Below are 18,287 nucleotides of genomic sequence, written 5' to 3'. Positions count from 1 at the left end.
AGGGGTCTGTGCATCTCAACTACACGTGCAGACAGGTGCTGCAGGCATGATCATTTTGTCTGCTTCCTAGAGCTTCCGAACAGTATGTCCCAGTGTCCAGAGGGACAGCAAATCCCTATACTGCCATTGACACTAAGGGACACCGTTCAGGACGAGGAATGACACAGTATTCTCCTTCCTAGCCCTACCATGACCAGCTATGCTATTTGGACTTTTCAACCTCCTTGGGTTGATGGCTCTATTTAAATAAACCCGCACCAAAATGGGGCAATCAATTTGAGTCATGTTCCCAGAACCAGGGAGCCTAATCGCTGGCATTAATCATTCATACTTTTCAGTGAGAAAAGCTGCAGCCTTATTAGTGTCTATTCTTGGGAATCATGAACTGTATCTCAGATGTTTTTATGCGTTATCCTTAAGGTCAGAGGTCAGAAAACAACAGGAAAGACAATGGGTAATGTAATTGTTTCTTCTGTGCCTTCTCTGGGTTTCAAAGGTTCAGATGGAAAAGGCAGCTGTCCTGGGGTACAGGTAGGAAGTCCATAAACAGCACAATGGCACGGTGGGTGCAAAGTGCACGTGAGTGCTTGATTGTACTCGAGCACGGTGACCAGGGTGCCAGGCAGCTGAGACCACATGGAGAGAATTTCTGGCTCTTGGTGTTTTCTTGTCAATTATGGCTGGAGTTGACATGTGCTGTGCTGTGCTGTGTATCTTAGAAACGTACTTCATCTGGATTCTACCCAAACAGAACACACACACACACACATACATGCACACACCACCTTAAACAAGGATAGGACTGAGCAAGGCAATGGTTTTTAAGAATATTCTGAACATGAGTTAACATCCAATCAGAGGCTTAAAATTAGTCAGGCAGACAGAAGAATAGGCCAGGGGAATCATGGGATCTGCTTGGTGGCCATCACGGGCAGTGGCAAGGATGAGGAGGGATGGCTATGTTAAGTGTCCACAGCTCTGTGCCCACTGCTGCTCCGCCCTGGCTGCTGCACAGAACCCATGTGAAGATAAAGGCTCTACAGATGTGTTCCTGAGAGAGGTGGTGCGTCACAAGACATTCACCCATCAGGCCCTGAATCTTTCTACAACTGTAGACTGCACTGTCTTAAGGTCTGAAGTAAAATAAATATGGTCTCTGTGCAACTCCTACATTAATAATGGGAAGGAGCGCTGGAGCTGTAAGAGCATAAACTCCTGTGAGGTTGATAAGTCACTGTCTTTATTTGAGTGACAAGGTCCTTTCATGACAAAGAAGCCAAGAACATCAGAAGAGCTACATGCTCGCCACTCAGCTCGGATCACCCTGGACACTGCTATTCAGGAATTCTGTTCAGTAGAGCAATTCAACAAATGTGCACAGAAGGGGTTAGGCCCGCTCTCCCTAAAATACATTCTACACAGAGGAAGTTTCCAGTTCGGCCCCATCATTTGCTCGATTGGATCGAACTTGAATGAATGATTGGCTTTGTAATGTACAGACGGCAGTCCCCATTCTCAGACTCCGGGGCTGCAGTGTCCATCTTTAACACGGGGAGCAGCAGTGCAGGCTGTGTCCTTGCAGAATGACAGTCATGCTACACATTTAGCTGCAGCTGGGGGCGGGATTGTAGGGGGAAAGTATTACATAATTAGACTATAATTATTCTGGCATTGTATAATAAAGAGCTCATTTCCCAGTCTTTAACAAATGACATAGTTGCTTGTCTGCCTTGGGGTACAGGTAGATGCTCCCTATGTCCTTGAGTGCCCCAAAGAGCTGGAGTAAGGTCACTGTCTGGATCATTGTCTTCTGTCTGCTGGGTTCAAATCTTGGAGGCCCAGGGAGAGTCATGTAAAGTGTAAGCAGTCCCAGCCCTCAAAGGGAGTAAACTCGGCAAGGCAGAGGGAAGGACAGAAGGCCAATAGTATTGCAGGTGGAGAAGGAGACAGCATTCTCGAGGGAGGCAAGCCCTGCTCGCCGGGGCTACTGCTTCCTGGGTTCAGTGCAATCACTAGTTTGATGCTGCTTTACATGAAGAACCTGGACCCAGCAATGCGTCCAACTCCTCCAGGTCCTCTTGGGGAGCGGAGGAGCGGTGGCAGCACTCACTCTGGCAGGAGCTGAGAAACACGAGGGCTCCCACACATGTCCTGGTCTGCTTGGGTCTCAGCAGCACATTGACCTTCACAAGGGGCTGGCAGGCGTGCTCATTTCAGACTGCCAGGCCAGCTTGTGTCCTGCTCACCACGGTCAAGGTGCCCTAAGCCTCCCTGGGGGAATCCCTGGTGCCCAGTTCTCTGAGGAATCTGGATTGGGGCACCATCACATGCTCTTTGAATACAGAAGCAATGATTCAAAATAGCATGAGGGGCTGGGAGTCACAGCGATAAAATGATGGGGCCTCTGATTTTATTGTAAGAACTAAGTTAAAGGAGTGAACCACAGTGAAATCTCTCTTTTCTCTTTTTATTTATTGTGAAAACATCAGAATTCAAAGGTCTAAGTTATTTTACTCTCAATTAAAATCAGTAGAGACTCCCGGCAACTACATACACTTAATGTACATTATTAAAAAGAATAAATTACTGTATGAAGTTACCCGAAGTAAACATACTGATAAAAAGAAACCAAGGGATTTAACTTAAATATTCAAAGTGCTATTCCTTAAGGCCCTGGGCTATCAAAACATCTCAAACATCAGAATCCCCATTGTTCTGACATACTTTAACTTTTTAAAAAAATATGTATTTATTTATTATTGCTTAATATTTGTATGTTTGTTTGTGTGTGTGTGTGTGTTATGCATATACATGACATTCAAAGAGCAACTTGTTGGCATCATCTGCTTCTGCCACCATGCAGGGGTGGGGGTGGTATCCAGAGATCAAACTCAGTTTCGTGGCAACGTCAACATTCTTAACACACACACACACACACACACACACACACACACACACACACACACCAGAAAACACCACACTCCCATCTAAGAGAGTGACTTCTTACTCTAATTTTATTTCTTACATCACTGTAATACCCAGACCCAGGAGACCTGCTTCTGTGGCCCTATGCAATCTTTCTGATTCCCAGGGACTGGAGAAAATTAGTTTTAAAGCTACTCTGTCAGATTTGGATACAAAATAAGTAGTGAAGATTAAAAGTATGATTATAGTAGGAAGATCTTTTCTTGGCCTTTGCACTGGGCACAAAGTACAAAGAGGTACCTCTTAGTTGGCCAGAGAGAAGTCATGTAGAGACATCCCTGAAGGAGGCAGGAAGCTCCAGAAACTGGTCTTTCCACGGGGGCCAAAGGTTTACTCATGTTCTCTGGCCTGAAGAGGGCAGGTTAACGGCAAGCCAGAGCCGAGCTTGAACTAGGCAGGTGCTAGGACCCTGATTTTCCAAGAAAGCATATGAGTGGAAGATGACACAAGAACCCCACACAGAATGCAGAGCCAGTGAGAAGCCGCCTCTTAAAGCACTAACTAAATCCCTACCAAGACACCAAAAACCGGGTCCTTGATGATATGCCGTGTATGCTGAGGCCACAAGCAGACTTCATGAAATCACCGCTTAGCCGTTTTGATGAATAGTGTAAAAAAATGTACCTATTGGCTTCCCAAACTCTAACATCCCAACTAGGAATTTATGAAGTTCAAAGTCAGAAACTGATTCTTAAAGGATGCTCTTAGTCTCAATCTAATTATACAAAAATGGAGTAGGGCTTCCCAAGTTATGATTTTAATACTGCCACAAATAGTGGAAGATACTGTCATAAAAGATACACTTTCAGTTTATTTCAGCATATCAAGGGACTCCAGTTAACACACTGCCATTGGCTGGCAGTCTAATAGCTTCAAATCCCAGACATCAGTTATAGATCTGTGAACTGCGGCCTGTTGGCAGTTCAGAGTTTTCTAAAGAACTGTTAACATCATGTATTGTCTTATTTTGCTACATACCGTAATTTGAACTGTGAACGAACTTCCCCATGTTCTATTTGAATCAGTTCATTATAGCAAGCAATTATGCTGCTATTCTCCATAAATCTCTGAAAAGAAAGCAAAGATAATGCATAAGACATCTCCAATTCTTTTCTTAGAGAGTCAAACAGGGAAACTTAACGGTTGTTCCTGCCCCCAGGTAGCTCATTATGCAAGACATCTTGTAGGTAGGAAGGGACACAGAGAGAAGTTGTCAAGGAGTGTGAAGGGTTTGTTAGAGTGTCAGGGAAACAACAGAGCCGGTGATGCATTTGGCTCACCTTATAACAAAGATAGGGGGAGCTTCATTATGAGGGGTCACAGCAAAGTAAACACACAAGAGCACAGCATGCACCCCCCAGCTTTGTTAATTACGGAACCATTCGGCTTTACCCTGAACAGTCGCCCGAAACTTGATATGCAGCATGCCCAGGCTGCACTGTGCCATTGATTCATTTTTATGGGAGTATTCTCTGCCTCTTTCCAAATCTTTTGGGTGCCTAATGCAGAGCTCATTTGAAATATTGGCGAGTTTGACAACAGAAGGACAATCAAATGAAAAACTAGGCAAAGAATGTGAGTCGACATTTCTTCAGGAAAACATAGAAAATTTGTTCAGCAAACACATGAATGATGTCCAGGCTCACCAGACTAAAGGAATACAAGTCAAAAGCACACTATGATATCATTCATACTCACTAGAATAGGTTTAATTTCAAAAAGAAAAATAAGTATTAGTAAAAATGGGCAGAATCAAAGCCCTGCGCATTGCTGATGGGGCTATGAAATGGAATAGTCACTGTGGAAAACAGTGTACATGTTATTCAAAAATTAAACTCTAGGTATATAATCGAAAGCATTGAAAATGGCTACCTCAAGTAAACCCTTGTGGAATCAGGTCCACACCAGCTTCAGTTTCATGGTATGGGGTAGAATAACAGTCTAGGAAGATGGAAATGGATACACAAACTGTGGTACACACACACAGTGAGATTGTATTTAGGCATAAGCTAGGAATGAAATACTGATGTACGCAATAGCGTGTAAAACCCTCCAGAGTATTAAGTGAAAGAAGAAAGACACCAAAAGCCACACGCTCCATGATTCCATTTATGCAAACCATCAGGACAGATGACTCCTTACAGAGAGACGGCAGACTAATGCTCGCCAGAGTTTGCAAAGCAGGACGGGAACTGCTTAGTGGGGACTTGGGGCGAAGGGACATGCTTTAGAACAAGACCGAGGGTGGGAATTGCAACTGCTCTAAAGGCCACCACATTGTTCATTTGAAAATGGTCTGTTTTAGTTTCATCTCAACTAGAAAAAAAAAAGCCTTTACACATTTACAAACCCTTAGTGGGTTGAGTAAAGGCATAAGCAAAGTCCAAGTCAAACAAAATAGAATTTGAACACCATTCATCAAAGAGCTATGATGTACGCACTTCATACCATGCAGAGACAGCCGAACCTTCTCAACAAGCCCAAACTCATCTCTACATTAAGTTCTCTAAAGAATCTTTGTACATGTATTTTGCCTTCATTTATGTCTGTGCACCACATGTATGTAGTGCCCATAGAGGCCAGGACAGGCTTGGATATCCTGGAACTGAAATTACCAACAACTGTGAGCTACCAAGTAGGTGCTGAAAATTAAACCTGGGTCTCCTGAAAGGGCAGCCAGGGCTCTTAACTGCTGAGATACCTCTGCAGTCTCTTCTTTACATCTTTTAAATCGAACACATCACTTGGTGTAGGATATACAAGAAATCATGCATTTCTCTCATAGGAACACGTCAGCACTTTCATGAGAAATGAGGAAAGCAGAAAAAAATAACCAATAAAACAGTAAGGAGACAGATTTACTCAAGACTGAAGAAAATGTCTTACATTTTACCTCAAAGAGAAAATATAAACTTTGCAGAACTTTCCAAGCATATATCTAGCATACTCACAAGCAAAAAAGGATTCCAAAGTACCCAGTGACCACCTTGCTTCTCAGACAGATAGACAGATGGAGGGGAGAGCGCCAGACCCAGCACAAAGGTCTACTTATAGATTTCTATCATCAAGTCAGCCAGAGAGAAAACCCAACTCCTCTCTCCCCTTCTGTCTTAGCATGTAAGTGTGTGTTCACACATGCATGCACGTGTGCACATACCCCCCCCCACACACACACCTGGAAGGAGTGATCTCTCCCTGAGGAATACCTTCAAAGCCCTCTAACTTTCCATAGGCTTCTAACTTCCCAAGTGGAGTGGAGGGGGACCACGATAAAGCCATAAACACACACACACACACACACACACACACACACACACACACACACAGGAAACATTTGTTCTTTTAGTCACAAAGTCAAGTTGATCAAGATTCACGTCTGCCTGAGTTTTCAGATGAGGGAAACCGGTGCTAGCTGATATCCCTTCTCAGGGGTCACTGGAGACATACTGAAATTTCCAAGGGAAGTGAGTCTAGATGATGGTGAGATGCGTGCATCTTGACTCCAGGAGCCCTCAGAACATCTTGAGGGCTAACATGCTCAATTGCCAATGCGTGCTGAGGGGTCTCACTAAAAGGAGGAGTACATGGTCTACAGATTCACCCGGGAGGCTGCCTTTCAGGGAACACAGGAGCTCCTGGGAGGGTACTCCAGGACATGGCTTGGGAAACTACATTAGTGGGCAGACTCAAGACAGAGCGAAGAGGGGACACACAGCTGCAGCCTTGCCTGTGTTATGAATCTATAAGCTATTCAGATTTTGGAGTCTGTTTCCTCCTCTGAAAAAAAAAAGAAAACGGAGAAAATATCAAATCCTTCATATGTTGAGAAAAATTAAGCAAATCCTCTGGAACTGGGCCTGATAAATACACCACAGCTCCCCGACTTCCCTCTCCAAAGGAAGTTACTCTGGGGAGAAGTGTGGCTCACAGCTGCTAGCCCAGCATGCCTTCCTTCCACATTGCCTCACACGTGGAGCCCCATAAATACTTGTTGAGATGAATAAGCATCATTTCGGGCTTTTAAAAAAAAAGGCTCATGGAGGTGAATGTAAGAGCAGTTGCGTCGGGCAAGATGCTGGATTCCACAAAGCACATTGTAGGCTGAGCATCACCACAGCTGGCCACATCCAAAGGCTTCAGGGGGAGTTGTTGGGGGTTTCTTCCTGGATCCCCGCTCAGGGCTCATAGACCAATGTGCTGGCCCAGTAGCTAGTAACACAAAGCCAAGTTTCAGCAAACGATTTAAATCAAAACAAATCAAGAAAGAGAAACAACCGCACAGAAGGCAAGGCTAGTTGGCATATCTGGAAGGTACTTGGATAGAGAGCTGCCAAAGACAAGATCTTACCCAAACAAGGAGAGAAGCTGCCTGGAGATCTGCCTCCGCCACACTGAGGCCACAACACACAGAGAAATCAATCAGGGTGCTATGTGTTTCACTGGGAGAAAACCTGAGGGGTTGGGGGCACCCTGATCCATTGGTGCACAGCCTTGACAAAATCAGACCAAGCTCTCAAAACACCAGGTAATCCCTGCTAGGCACTAGCTTGTGAACTCCTATTCACCATGGGTCCATTCAACGTGTATGACATGTTTGGACCTGGGCACAGCATTGCAGGGTAGCACAAGACAGGTAAGAAGAAAGCAGTGAACCCTCTTTTCTTAATATTTGTACCTAGAGAGTGACAATCATTCTCGTCTAAGCTTTCCTGTCAACAGATGTGCAATCTCTGTCCCCCAGAGGGTAAGGGGTGGAGAGGTGTGGTCCACGTGACACAGAAGATCAATAAAACAAGCGAATAATTTCAGTTATCTCTAGAAAATGAATGAGCTAACAAAAATGGCAGTCACATGGCGTCTTTGCTGACTGTCCTCTGGCAATTCTGCATTCCCAAACTCGGAGGTATCCTCTTATCCATATTCAAGCAGGGAATACAAGGCAAACTTTCAGAGACAAACACCAACCGTCACAAGGAGAGACAGCAGACACACGGGAAGACGTGTTGGGAGAGTGTGGAATCTCGCGACCTAGATACGGTCATTTCTATTACACATTATGAACCTCTGCTGCCTCCCATCTTTCTCAGGGCTCTGCTCCTAGGCTGAAGAGTGCCAAAGCAGGGGAGACTGCTACCCTACCCTAAGGAAGTTACTGCTTCTCCGTGATCTATGACCGCGGCTTTTCATTTTAAATCCAGAATAGCAAAACACTATTGTCACTTAAAACACTAAGAACTTACAGGACTATCTGTCTGAGTTTAGACTATCAGTAAAATTTACAGAAATCAACTATGGATCGCTACTCTATTTTGACCTAAAATGAACGATTTGTTTTTTTTTTTAAACAGTAGAAATATATATGTTTGTCTAAACATGTGAGGGAAAGACTATAAATTTTCTATATGACTCTGTCTAATATTCACCTTTCTTTTCTCATTCCACTTTCTCTTCTTTATTTTAAATTAATTCCATTGTTTTCTTGCTATTTGCCCCCACATGGCTTTGCCTCCAATCCAGTTTCTATCTTACCTTGTAATCCTAGTAATATGTCTGTATTTTCTTGCTTAGGACAATCAGTCTTAATCTTTAAGTTGATATCAATGTATTTTATATAGTTAGGCTTCAAATTGGAGGCTTTTCTTTTTCTGGTGTTAGGCAATGGTTCACAAGCCAGCATGAACCTGCTCTCAGTTTAAAAGCTCTGGGCAGGCCCCTGGTGGCAATGTTGGACATCATCTTTCTATGACCACACATACATGCCGAGACTGATGGGTAAGATGGAGCTACGTGGGTCACTTGAGACTGCCGGATTTTGATGTGATGTAAGAGGTATTTTGTTATCACCATGTATCGGCTGCTGTGATAGATGGGATTAAGATGACAAGAAGCAAGTGGTTGACTGGCACTTGCTAGTCGCTTGCTCGCTGCCACCCCATGCAGTGCCGTTGCTTCCATCCCTGGTTCACAGTTCTGAGGCCTGTTTCCTGTACTAGTGCTCATGGCTGTGCGCTTTGACCTCAAGGGAGAGTCAGGGAGGCAGTGCCTGCTTTCGAGAGAGGCATTCGGTCCCTTCATACGTACCCGGTTGAAGCCGGCATGGAGGAGAGGAAGAACTGAGGCCTCTTCATGGTCACCAGATCTGCAGCAAAGCAGAAAATGTGGTCACTCAGCAGCTATAAACCGGGATTCCTCACACTGAAGCACGGAGAGAGAGCAATGAGGCCATGGGCGTTGGCTCTAGAGAGGATTCCTGAACAACGTGTGCCCAGGGAGCACCTGCCTGCAGGGACGCAGACCCCACATCTGTCTTCCAGATGTAAGCAGAACACAGGCAGGAGAGGAAGTAACGGCAGCGTGCCGGATGCACGCTTAGCATGGCTAGAAACGCCCTAACTCTGGGTCGCCCTTCGGGTTTGGGGCAGATGTAAGAGAGCAGCCCCATAAAAAGCAATGTCACGCATGTTGTTTTTCACAAAGCTATGTCCCTAACGCAACTAGGTGCTCAGTTTCCTCCCCAAGACCCGGCTGCGCCCAAATCTCAAGGTGACACAGATACCCAACCTTACAGTCTATAGGGCCATACAACCAAATGGGAAAGAGGTGTAAATCTGAACAGAAATCCAAAAGCAAGGGAAAACAAAAACTGATCACGGCCACCCATTTCTTGAGACAGTTTTCAATACTGAGCCCGGAGCTGGGCCATGAGTAAAAAGGTAGGGTGGGGACCTTGTCACTAAGATGTCAATTGTCACCATTAAGAAAGTGTCACCCCGAGACGGCCAGAGATGTGCATAGGACACATTCCTTGAAAATTAGGAAAGACAGCTGGGCGGTGGTGGCGCACACCTTTAATCCCAGCACTCAGGAGGCAGAGGCAGGTGGATCTCTGTGAGTTAGAGGCCAGCCTGGTCTACAAGAGCTAGTTCCAGGACAGGCACCAAAGCTACAAAGAAACCTTGTCTTGAAAAAACCAAAAAGAAAAGAAAATTAGGTAAGACAAGAGGCAGGGGAACTGGGTGGAAATGTCATTAGAAAACAGAGGACCCAGTTTGTCTGTGGCTCTTCCCATAGTGATTCCTGCCAGAGGAATCGTTTCCCTGACTCCGACTTTCTGCCTTCTATGAATGAGGCAGTACAAAGACTCAGTGTAATAATCTTCCATTTCCTAAACTACATAGCGAAGACAGAGGCACTAATTTAGCATCATTCTCTATATAAGAAGCATTTGATAATAATAATAAAAAAAAAACAGAAGTATCGTAACAAGCCATAGAAAACCACCCCTAGTCAAGGACTCATCAACATTCTTAATATATGAGAAGGGCAGAAGGCATTTTGGACTCCAGGGAATAAGAGACCTTGGGAGATGTTGCGTAGTGTGGTCTCCCAGCATCACGCAAATGGATCCTGTTCAGATCTCTGGAGGTAAGTGGAGATGGAGGCTGACCTCCTCCAGGTCCCGACTCACTCTTTCTGGAACCAGTGTCCCACCAGGACAGCGGGTATCAGCACCCACGAGGACAGAGCTTCACCTTCTTTGGACCGCAGCCCATGGAAACCATCATGCAATGAGCCTCTTGGGCAACATTTCAACACAGAGCTCTGCTCAGGGCAGGCCCCTGCCGCCATGGCTTCCTCTTGTGCCAGCATGACCTGTTACAGTGCACTCCTTTCAACTCTCCCTGGGCCAGGCTGCCCTGCAAAACCCCAGACCTTATTGTCAGAGCTGCTGGCCAGTCCGCTCCTTCGTGGTGGAATCTGTGCCAAATGCCATAGCAGAGCCAAGTCCATCAGGTCCTGGGCCCTAATTAGGATCTTAGTCGCTCTGAACCTAATAACAGCCATTAATTGACTATGACAAATTTTGCCACTGGCAAGGATTCCAAGTATTGTGGCACACATACAAACTACTTCTTTCTCTCAGCCAGCCCCGCATTTTAAGTGCAGAACATTCCAGACACTAATCCCAGGAGAACAGCCTCTCATCTCAGGGTGTCACTGTACCGATAGTCAGGCCAATCTTCTTTGCCGTCCACAACTAGCCTAAGTCTCTGGGCTGCTGTTAGCCACACAACGGTCCTCACCTAAGCCCCACAATCCTTTTCCTGCGATGGATTTGGCGCCTCTGTACTCCCATGCCACATTCTTAAGTGACAACTCAGGCACTTTCCTGTCTAAAAGATGAACTAGAACAACATCCTCTCCAGAGTTCTCGGCTTTCTTACTCATTTTTGGCATGTCATGTTGATGAGAAACCTATTTTCCCCCTGAAGTGTGTGAAAACGTGCTAACAGCAATTATATAAGAGGGAGAAGAAGAAAAAACCACCCTAAATATTTTTGGAAACTTGGAAAACAAAGCCCTCAAAGCAAGTTCTAGAAGGGGCATTGCACAGTCTAAGATACGCTCCTCACAGAGCTGGTTCAAAACCTGGATTGCATCATGTAAGTGTCTCAGATGGAATAGTAATGCTGGGGTGAGGGTGCTGCTGGGGGTGTGGGTGCAGCTGGGGGTGTGGGTGCAACTGGGGGTAGGGGTGCTGCTGGAGGTGAGGGTGCAGCTGGGGGTGGGGTGCTGCTGGGGGTGGGGTGCTGCTGGGGGTAGCGGTGCTGCTGGGGGTACAGGTGAAGCTGGAGGTGGGGTGCTGCTGGGGGTGAGGGTGCAGCTGGGGGAGGGGTGAAGCTGGAGGTGAGGTACTGCTGGGTGTGAGGGTACAGCTGGGGTGGGGGTACTGTTGGGTGTGAGGGTGCACCTGGGGGTATGGGTAAAGCTGGAGGTGGGGTACTGCTGGGAGTGAGGGTGCAGCTGGGAGTGGGGGTAAAGCTGGGAGTGGGGGTGCTGCTGAGGGTGCGGGGTCCTGCTGAGGGTGGGAGGTGTTGCTGGCGTGGGGTGCTGCTGGTATTGAGAGGGGTTGCTGGGGGTGGGGGCCTCGGAAGGAAGTGAGAGGTTCTACTGGGGGTAGGAGAAGCTGCTGGAGTCAGAATGCTGCACGGCATGCTGGGGTAGGGTAGGCAGTGGACTTACGCTTGTGAAACCACAGCCAGGATCACGGTGTGCTCAGAGGGGTTGGTGGCCCGGATTGACCTGTAGAAAGAAGTATCAAGTCAAAGCAGCGATCTGGGCTCTGTTACATTAAAACTATTATGGAAACTTCTCTGCACTGATTGTGGTACCAAATCAAATCGTCCTTCAAAGAAAAAGTTTCAGAACACACACGAGACAGCAAAGAAAGATGACCCTGGAAACTGGAACAACATATTTAATTAATTAATTTAGTTAGTTAGTTTTGTAATTGTTTTAAACTCCTGAGCAATTTTCCAACAGGCCAGACTCGCCAGTTTTCTACTTCGAAACTGGCAAATTCCACTTGAATTTCCTGGTTTCTGATTGAAATCTGACTCTCTTTTTAGGAGCATGGCAGTACTATAGACCTTCGATGATCGGTTGGTACCTAGGCAGCCAACTAGGTTGGATTACTTTCTTTTGAAAACAAGAGATCATACAAAATAACAATAAAATTGACAACGATAACATCAAAATAACAGAATAAAATTGATCTAACAATAAAAGTTAAAGCGCTTGCTGGCAGACAGGCAGACAAATGAAGCCTAAATCCTGCTAAACATCACTCAAAGAGTGTCCCTCTCCCAGTTCATCGGTCATTGATGCTTCTGTACTTGGCCATCAGCTGGGCTTGAGAAAGATTGCTGAACTAGGACCACCTGTAGACAATCAATGTATCCTTAGCAGTTCTATAGACTACAAACACACGCAGGTTGTAGTATTTTGAGGTTTGTGACCCTCACAAGATGCGTGATGTTGCACAAGCTCAGATTCTAGACTGCTCTGGTCAGGGCTCCGTGAATCGGCCAAGCCTTTAATAAAGGGCCACATTCTTGAATCTACGGAAATCAGCACTGACCGTTTGAACCTATATCTGTGGTCTGACTTCTGCTTATTTTGAGATCTTTCAAAGAGGAACCGTGTGTCACCAAGACAGGTTCACTCCAGTGTTGGTGCTCGTCACTTCCGGTTCCCATCCAACCTCCCACAGAGCAGGTTCCAGAAGACTCGGTTTACATGTGGGAGCCTAATGTATAGACACTCAGAAAAGTACCAGTTCCCGTATGATGAGAAAAAATACAGCATCCGAGAGGCCCTCTCTGAGATCCAGGGAGATGCTGTACCCATCTTCCTTTCACATAGCTTCTCCTACCCAGTGACGTGATGGGGACACACTGCTAGGTCACCTTCTTAAGAGCCTGGACTTAGACAAGAGGCTAACTCATATACTGAACGTGCTGAGTGGGAGCAGGCTCTTGACTCTCTTTGTGACTGGCCCCTGCCTTTGGGTTACTTTTTGCTCCCCAGAGAAATTGCTGTTAAGAGGGACTCCAATGTCTTCCTGGTGAGAAGGCTAAGGGAGATCTGGAGGTGTATCGGTCTGGGGTCAGGATGCTAAATGAAGGAAGGCCGGGGACCTAGGCCCACAGAGAACATGTACTTCTATTGGCGCATGTCTACGACTCACTTCAGTACAGAGCACTGCTGGCTGTCAATCATTTAAGAATCTAGCTGCCTCTAACAGAACCAGTAACAGACAGTTAGCACATAAATACATACAACTTCCTTCCGACCTCATATTCCCTGCTGCCTTTTTGAGCACCTATAACAAAGACACAAACATCATGCCTCTATCTCTAAGGAAGAATACAAAGACTATCCATCTAGACCTTAGGGGACGCTTGTCTTGAATTATTGTATACCTGCCCTTGTACACCTGAAGCAGTGTTTGATTACAGAGCCATACGAGACGAGTAAGCAAGGGCCAGGACCCAGTTCCAGCCTGAAAATCATTTAGAAAGAAGATATATTTTGTTTTGTTTGTTTTTTATTCTTTGAGATGGTGTCTGGCTATGTAGCCCAAGCTGGTCTTCAACTCAGTAACCCTCCTGCCTCAGTCTCCCAAGTGCTAGGATAACTGAAGTGTTCCATTATACCTGGTTAGAAAGAAAATATATTTCTTAATAGTAAAAATATCATTTTGTATGTGTATGTTACTAAATAGGAAAATATTTCTATGGAGAAAGGTAAGATTTGAAACTGATAAAGCACTGGTTAGTAGCCGGGCGGTGGTGGCACATGCCTTTAATCTCAGCGCTCGGGAGGCAGAGGCAGGCGGATCTCCATGAGTTGGAGGCCAGCCTGGTCTACAAGAGCTAGTGCCAGGACAGGCTACACAGAGAAATCCTGTCTTGGGAAACAAAACAAAACAAAACAACAACACAACAACAAAAACCCAAACCAAACCAAGACAAAAAAAAAAAAAACCACAAAAACCCCACTGGCTAATTAAAAATTCTTTGGGAAAATGCAAGTCATGAAAAAAATAACAAGACAAGGCAAAGCCTGTGACAAAAAAAAAAAAAACCTTTTAATCCATTAATATTCTTGTCAGGATACCAAAAGTTTTAAGAATCAATTTCTTTATTTTTAATTTACTAATATTCAATGAAAGTCTGGCCCCATATGTGACTGGACTCTGTCCTGTTCTCAATTAATTAGTGACTCTTGCAGGCCGAGGTCCAAGCAGTCAACTTCTGTTGAATGGCTCAGTTAACATTGTGCGTCTACTTATGACCAGACAGGTGCTTGCTCCCTGAAGTGCAAGCGTTTGTATAAAAAAGTGGGGGCATGGGCCCCAGGAAGCCTCTGCCACTAAAGTGGCTGCCTTCTTCCCTCCATGTCTGGGAAGCCTGCTACAGGATCTACCCATCTGTGTCACGTATGGAAAAAAATCTCTGCTTCACACATTTCTGATGTTCATTTTGGGACAGAATAATGAAGTTTAAAATATCTACTTTAAATCTAAACTACGTGTAGTAAAAACTGTGTGAATTTTAATGACTCTTTGATGAGCAATACTTGGGAGGGGTGGAGGAGCATCCTTTAAGCTGTAGAACGAGTCCAGCCTCTAAATTCAATACAATTCAAATGTGCAGAAACGGGAAGGCAAGATGTGTCTGTAGGAAGGAGCCATAGCCTGTGTCTTGGCAATCCAGATCTATGACTCTCAGGTCAGTGCTGGGACCCACGCTGTCTACAGAATAAATTCATTTAGAGCCAATCAGGGGGGTTTACTAAGCAACTCAGACGGAGAAAGGTACCTGCACACCGCTTCTGCATCAAAGTTCCGGGTTTGCCTGTGATCGATCACAATGATCTCATGATGCTTGTCCAGGAAGCACTCAAGGGCCGACTCTGGAGTGCGAGCAATGTTGCATCTGTAGCCAGCCCTGTCACAGGCCCACCAGAAGCCGTCGCTCTGACTATCCTCCTTTGCAAAAATTAGCAAAACCTGAAACAGAAAGAAGAGCATCTTGAACCGAAATCCACACCCTCTGGACGGCACCGAAAACAGGCCCTGGGGATCCTGGCTAAACACAGGGCTCCAGAGGAAAGCTGTCTGGGCTCAGCTCCAACAATACCTGGGTTCCCCAAACAAGCTATACCATCTTCTTGGATAGGAGCTAGTTGGGAGGCAGGAGGGTAGGACACAGGTAGGTGCTCCATCATTCTAGTGAGGAGTGGATGCTGCTGGCTACAGGTTTCCTTACAGTCCGCTCTATCTTTAAAATGAGGGAAACAGCATCATTACAGACAGGATAAGTCACGTGGGTTCTGCAGGTAGCATGGTAATCTGCAAAGGCACACATCTGGTCCAATGCAAATGGTTTTTGCTTCCAAGTCCCTGGAGGCTTCCTGCGCTCGGCACTAAAATAGCTGTAGAGACGCAGGAACTTCAGAGTACTGACAACAACCGGAGAGATTAATGTAAACACCCGACTCTTGCCAGCACGGCAAAAGACTGATCATGAACCGTGAGGCTGACGGAACCAAACTGAGGACAGCTTGACTCTCTTTGCCTCATTGCAGAGAATAGCCCCACCCATGGAAAAGAAGGCAGGTGCCATGAAGATACTCCTCAGCATTCTTGAGCTCAGGAATCCAGAGTCTCTGGCAGCTGGGAGCTAGGGAAGCCTTACCACCACTTGCACCTCTTTAGGATCTAACTCGAGTACTGAGAACGAAGCCTCGGGGAGCGAGGGTGGCCAGCCCAGTTCCTTGCCATGTTCCTCCGCCCAGGAGAAGGCTGGCACTTATGAGCTGCCTGGTCAAACCTTGATAGTTGAGACAGTAACTGGTTTTATAAAAGCTACAAGAAGGTTATTCCTGCTTTATTTTTGAGAAAGGCTCTTGCTAGGAAGCCCCAGATAGCCTTGAAGTCACAGCCCTTGAACCTGCTGAGTAACTGGGTTTCCAGGCGTGCACCACTGCGAAGGTCTTCACTACGATCCTGATCCTGCAGGCGTGAGGCATCCTTCAGCAATAGGGTGTGATGCAAAAACACAAGAATCGAAGACATTGGTAAGGCACGCTCCAGCATCCATTTCTGGTTTAAACAATTAGGACCAGAACAGTATTCTCACAGCACGGAGGGCTTTTAAGGCAATACCATAGGTCACGGTAAAACACCCAAAGTGTTTCATTTATAATAAGAACAGAAATAAAGCCACAGTGCCCAACTGCTACCATTATGTTTTTAAAATACCGTATTACTTGAACATTAGAAACCCATAAGGAAGTAGACACGATAATATAATGAATTTCACCCACCCGTCAATCAGTTCCAACAATAGCTAACTACTAGCCAATAGGGGCTTGTTCTATCCCTCCCTCTAACCCAGTGGTTCTCAACCTTCCTAATGCCTTGACTCTTTGATACAGTTCCTCATGTTGTAGTGACACCCCAGCTATAAATTATTTTGTTGCTACTTTATAACTGTAATTTTGCTACGGTTAGGAATCGTAATGTAAACATCTGATATGTGATCCCTGTGGGGGCTTCCACCCACAAGTTGAGAACCACTACTCTATCCCAAATCTTGTGTGTGTGTGTGTGTGTTAAATACAATCAACATAATCTTATCCACACATATCTGTTAAGCAGAAAGATTCATTCCTATAAGGACAAAACCACAATACTACTTCATACCTAAACCTACCCCTAATAATCCCTTAACATTAAAAATATCCAAATATATCATCGATGTCAATCATCTCACACTCTGAATAATTTTCTGTTTTCTCAAGCACCATGTCTCCAGGAGCAGAAATATCTGGGGTTTTTTTTTTCAGCATGATTTTAACATCTTTTTTATTTTTCGCACATGATTTAATACCATCTGCCAGAAAACATGGGGCGGCTCTCTTTCTCTGAGGGCTCACCCTGACCGAGGTCTACCACTCCAGCCTGAGATGTGCCTAACCTTTGCAGACCCTGAGATGCCACTAGAAAGAGGCAGGAGGGAGCTCTCCCCAGAGAGGTGAAGGGCGCTGCCTGGTGGGTCACGACATTGGAAAGAAAGCCTTCAGATCGAACAGTTACTATGGCAAGGACAACAAGTAAGACTGGGTTGAAGCTTTCTTGTGCAAAAAGTCATGAGCCTTCTCCTTGGTACAACTGTGATATTAAGATGAGAAACAATGTGTAGAAGCCAAGAGCCAAAAGCTGACAGAATCTTTTGCCTCACATTCGTCTGGTTATGTGATGGGTCTATAAACCAGAATCTCAACAAGCCACACATTGGGATCATTATGGTTCAATACTGACCAGTACAATAAGAATACAAATCTACTCTCTCCTATTGGACTATACTACAGAGTCCAACCCATCTTTCTCATTTCCCGTGTTTTTACACAAAACTGGAAGGTCTCACTTTTTAAAAAAGAAAAGTCATCAAAAGGTATTATTCCACAGATATTTTCTGAACACATACTGTATTCCTGATGCCTTTAAAAAATCCCTTAGCATATGTTGTTGGACAAAATAAAAACTCCTTGTTTGTTATAGTAAAGAGTAAAACATAGACAATACGCACATTGAGAAATGAGACTATGAAAGGTTAATAAGTGATAAAAGCCACCTAAAAAGTAGCAGGCAGGGCTGGGGAGATGGCTCAGCTGTTAAAGGCTGGACTCAAAAGTAGCAGGTGGAGTGAGGGAGCTCTGGAGTGGGTATCAGCACAGGGAGGGGGCAGGTGGTCAAGAAAGGAGTTGGTGTTTGGTAGTAAAGCTCTCCAGGCAGAACTCTGGAAGCCACTAAGACAATGGTTCTCAGCCTTCCTAATGCTGTGACCCTTTAATACAGTTCTTTATGTTGTGGTGGCCCCCAACCATAAAATTTTCATTGCTATTTCATACCTTCAATTTTGCTACTGTTATAACTCATATGTAAAATA

General features: G+C 45.3%; 1 protein-coding gene across 9 annotated transcripts in view; it reads right to left on the bottom strand.

Annotated features, from left to right (window-relative positions):
• Positions 1-18,287, bottom strand: part of Pde8b (phosphodiesterase 8B) — a 215,965-nt gene that overhangs the window by 62,723 nt on the left and 134,955 nt on the right. For all 9 annotated transcript variants that reach the window (XM_050153867.1, XM_050153869.1, XM_050153870.1 and 6 more), the window contains exons 3-6: positions 15,153-15,343; positions 12,010-12,069; positions 9,067-9,124; positions 3,964-4,052 (exon numbers count right to left, since the gene is read on the bottom strand). In XM_050153867.1, the coding sequence (XP_050009824.1) occupies positions 3,964-4,052; positions 9,067-9,124; positions 12,010-12,069; positions 15,153-15,343 (398 nt within the window). The remainder of the gene's footprint in view (positions 1-3,963; positions 4,053-9,066; positions 9,125-12,009; positions 12,070-15,152; positions 15,344-18,287) is intronic.

Source organism: Alexandromys fortis, unplaced genomic scaffold, assembly GCF_014885135.2.
Source record: "Alexandromys fortis isolate MF-2015 unplaced genomic scaffold, M_Fortis_MF-2015_v1.1 scaffold_79, whole genome shotgun sequence".
NCBI classification, from domain to species: domain Eukaryota; kingdom Metazoa; phylum Chordata; class Mammalia; order Rodentia; family Cricetidae; genus Alexandromys; species Alexandromys fortis.
Note: the sequence above shows the minus strand (reverse complement) of the source record. Positions and strands in the feature narration are given on the sequence as shown.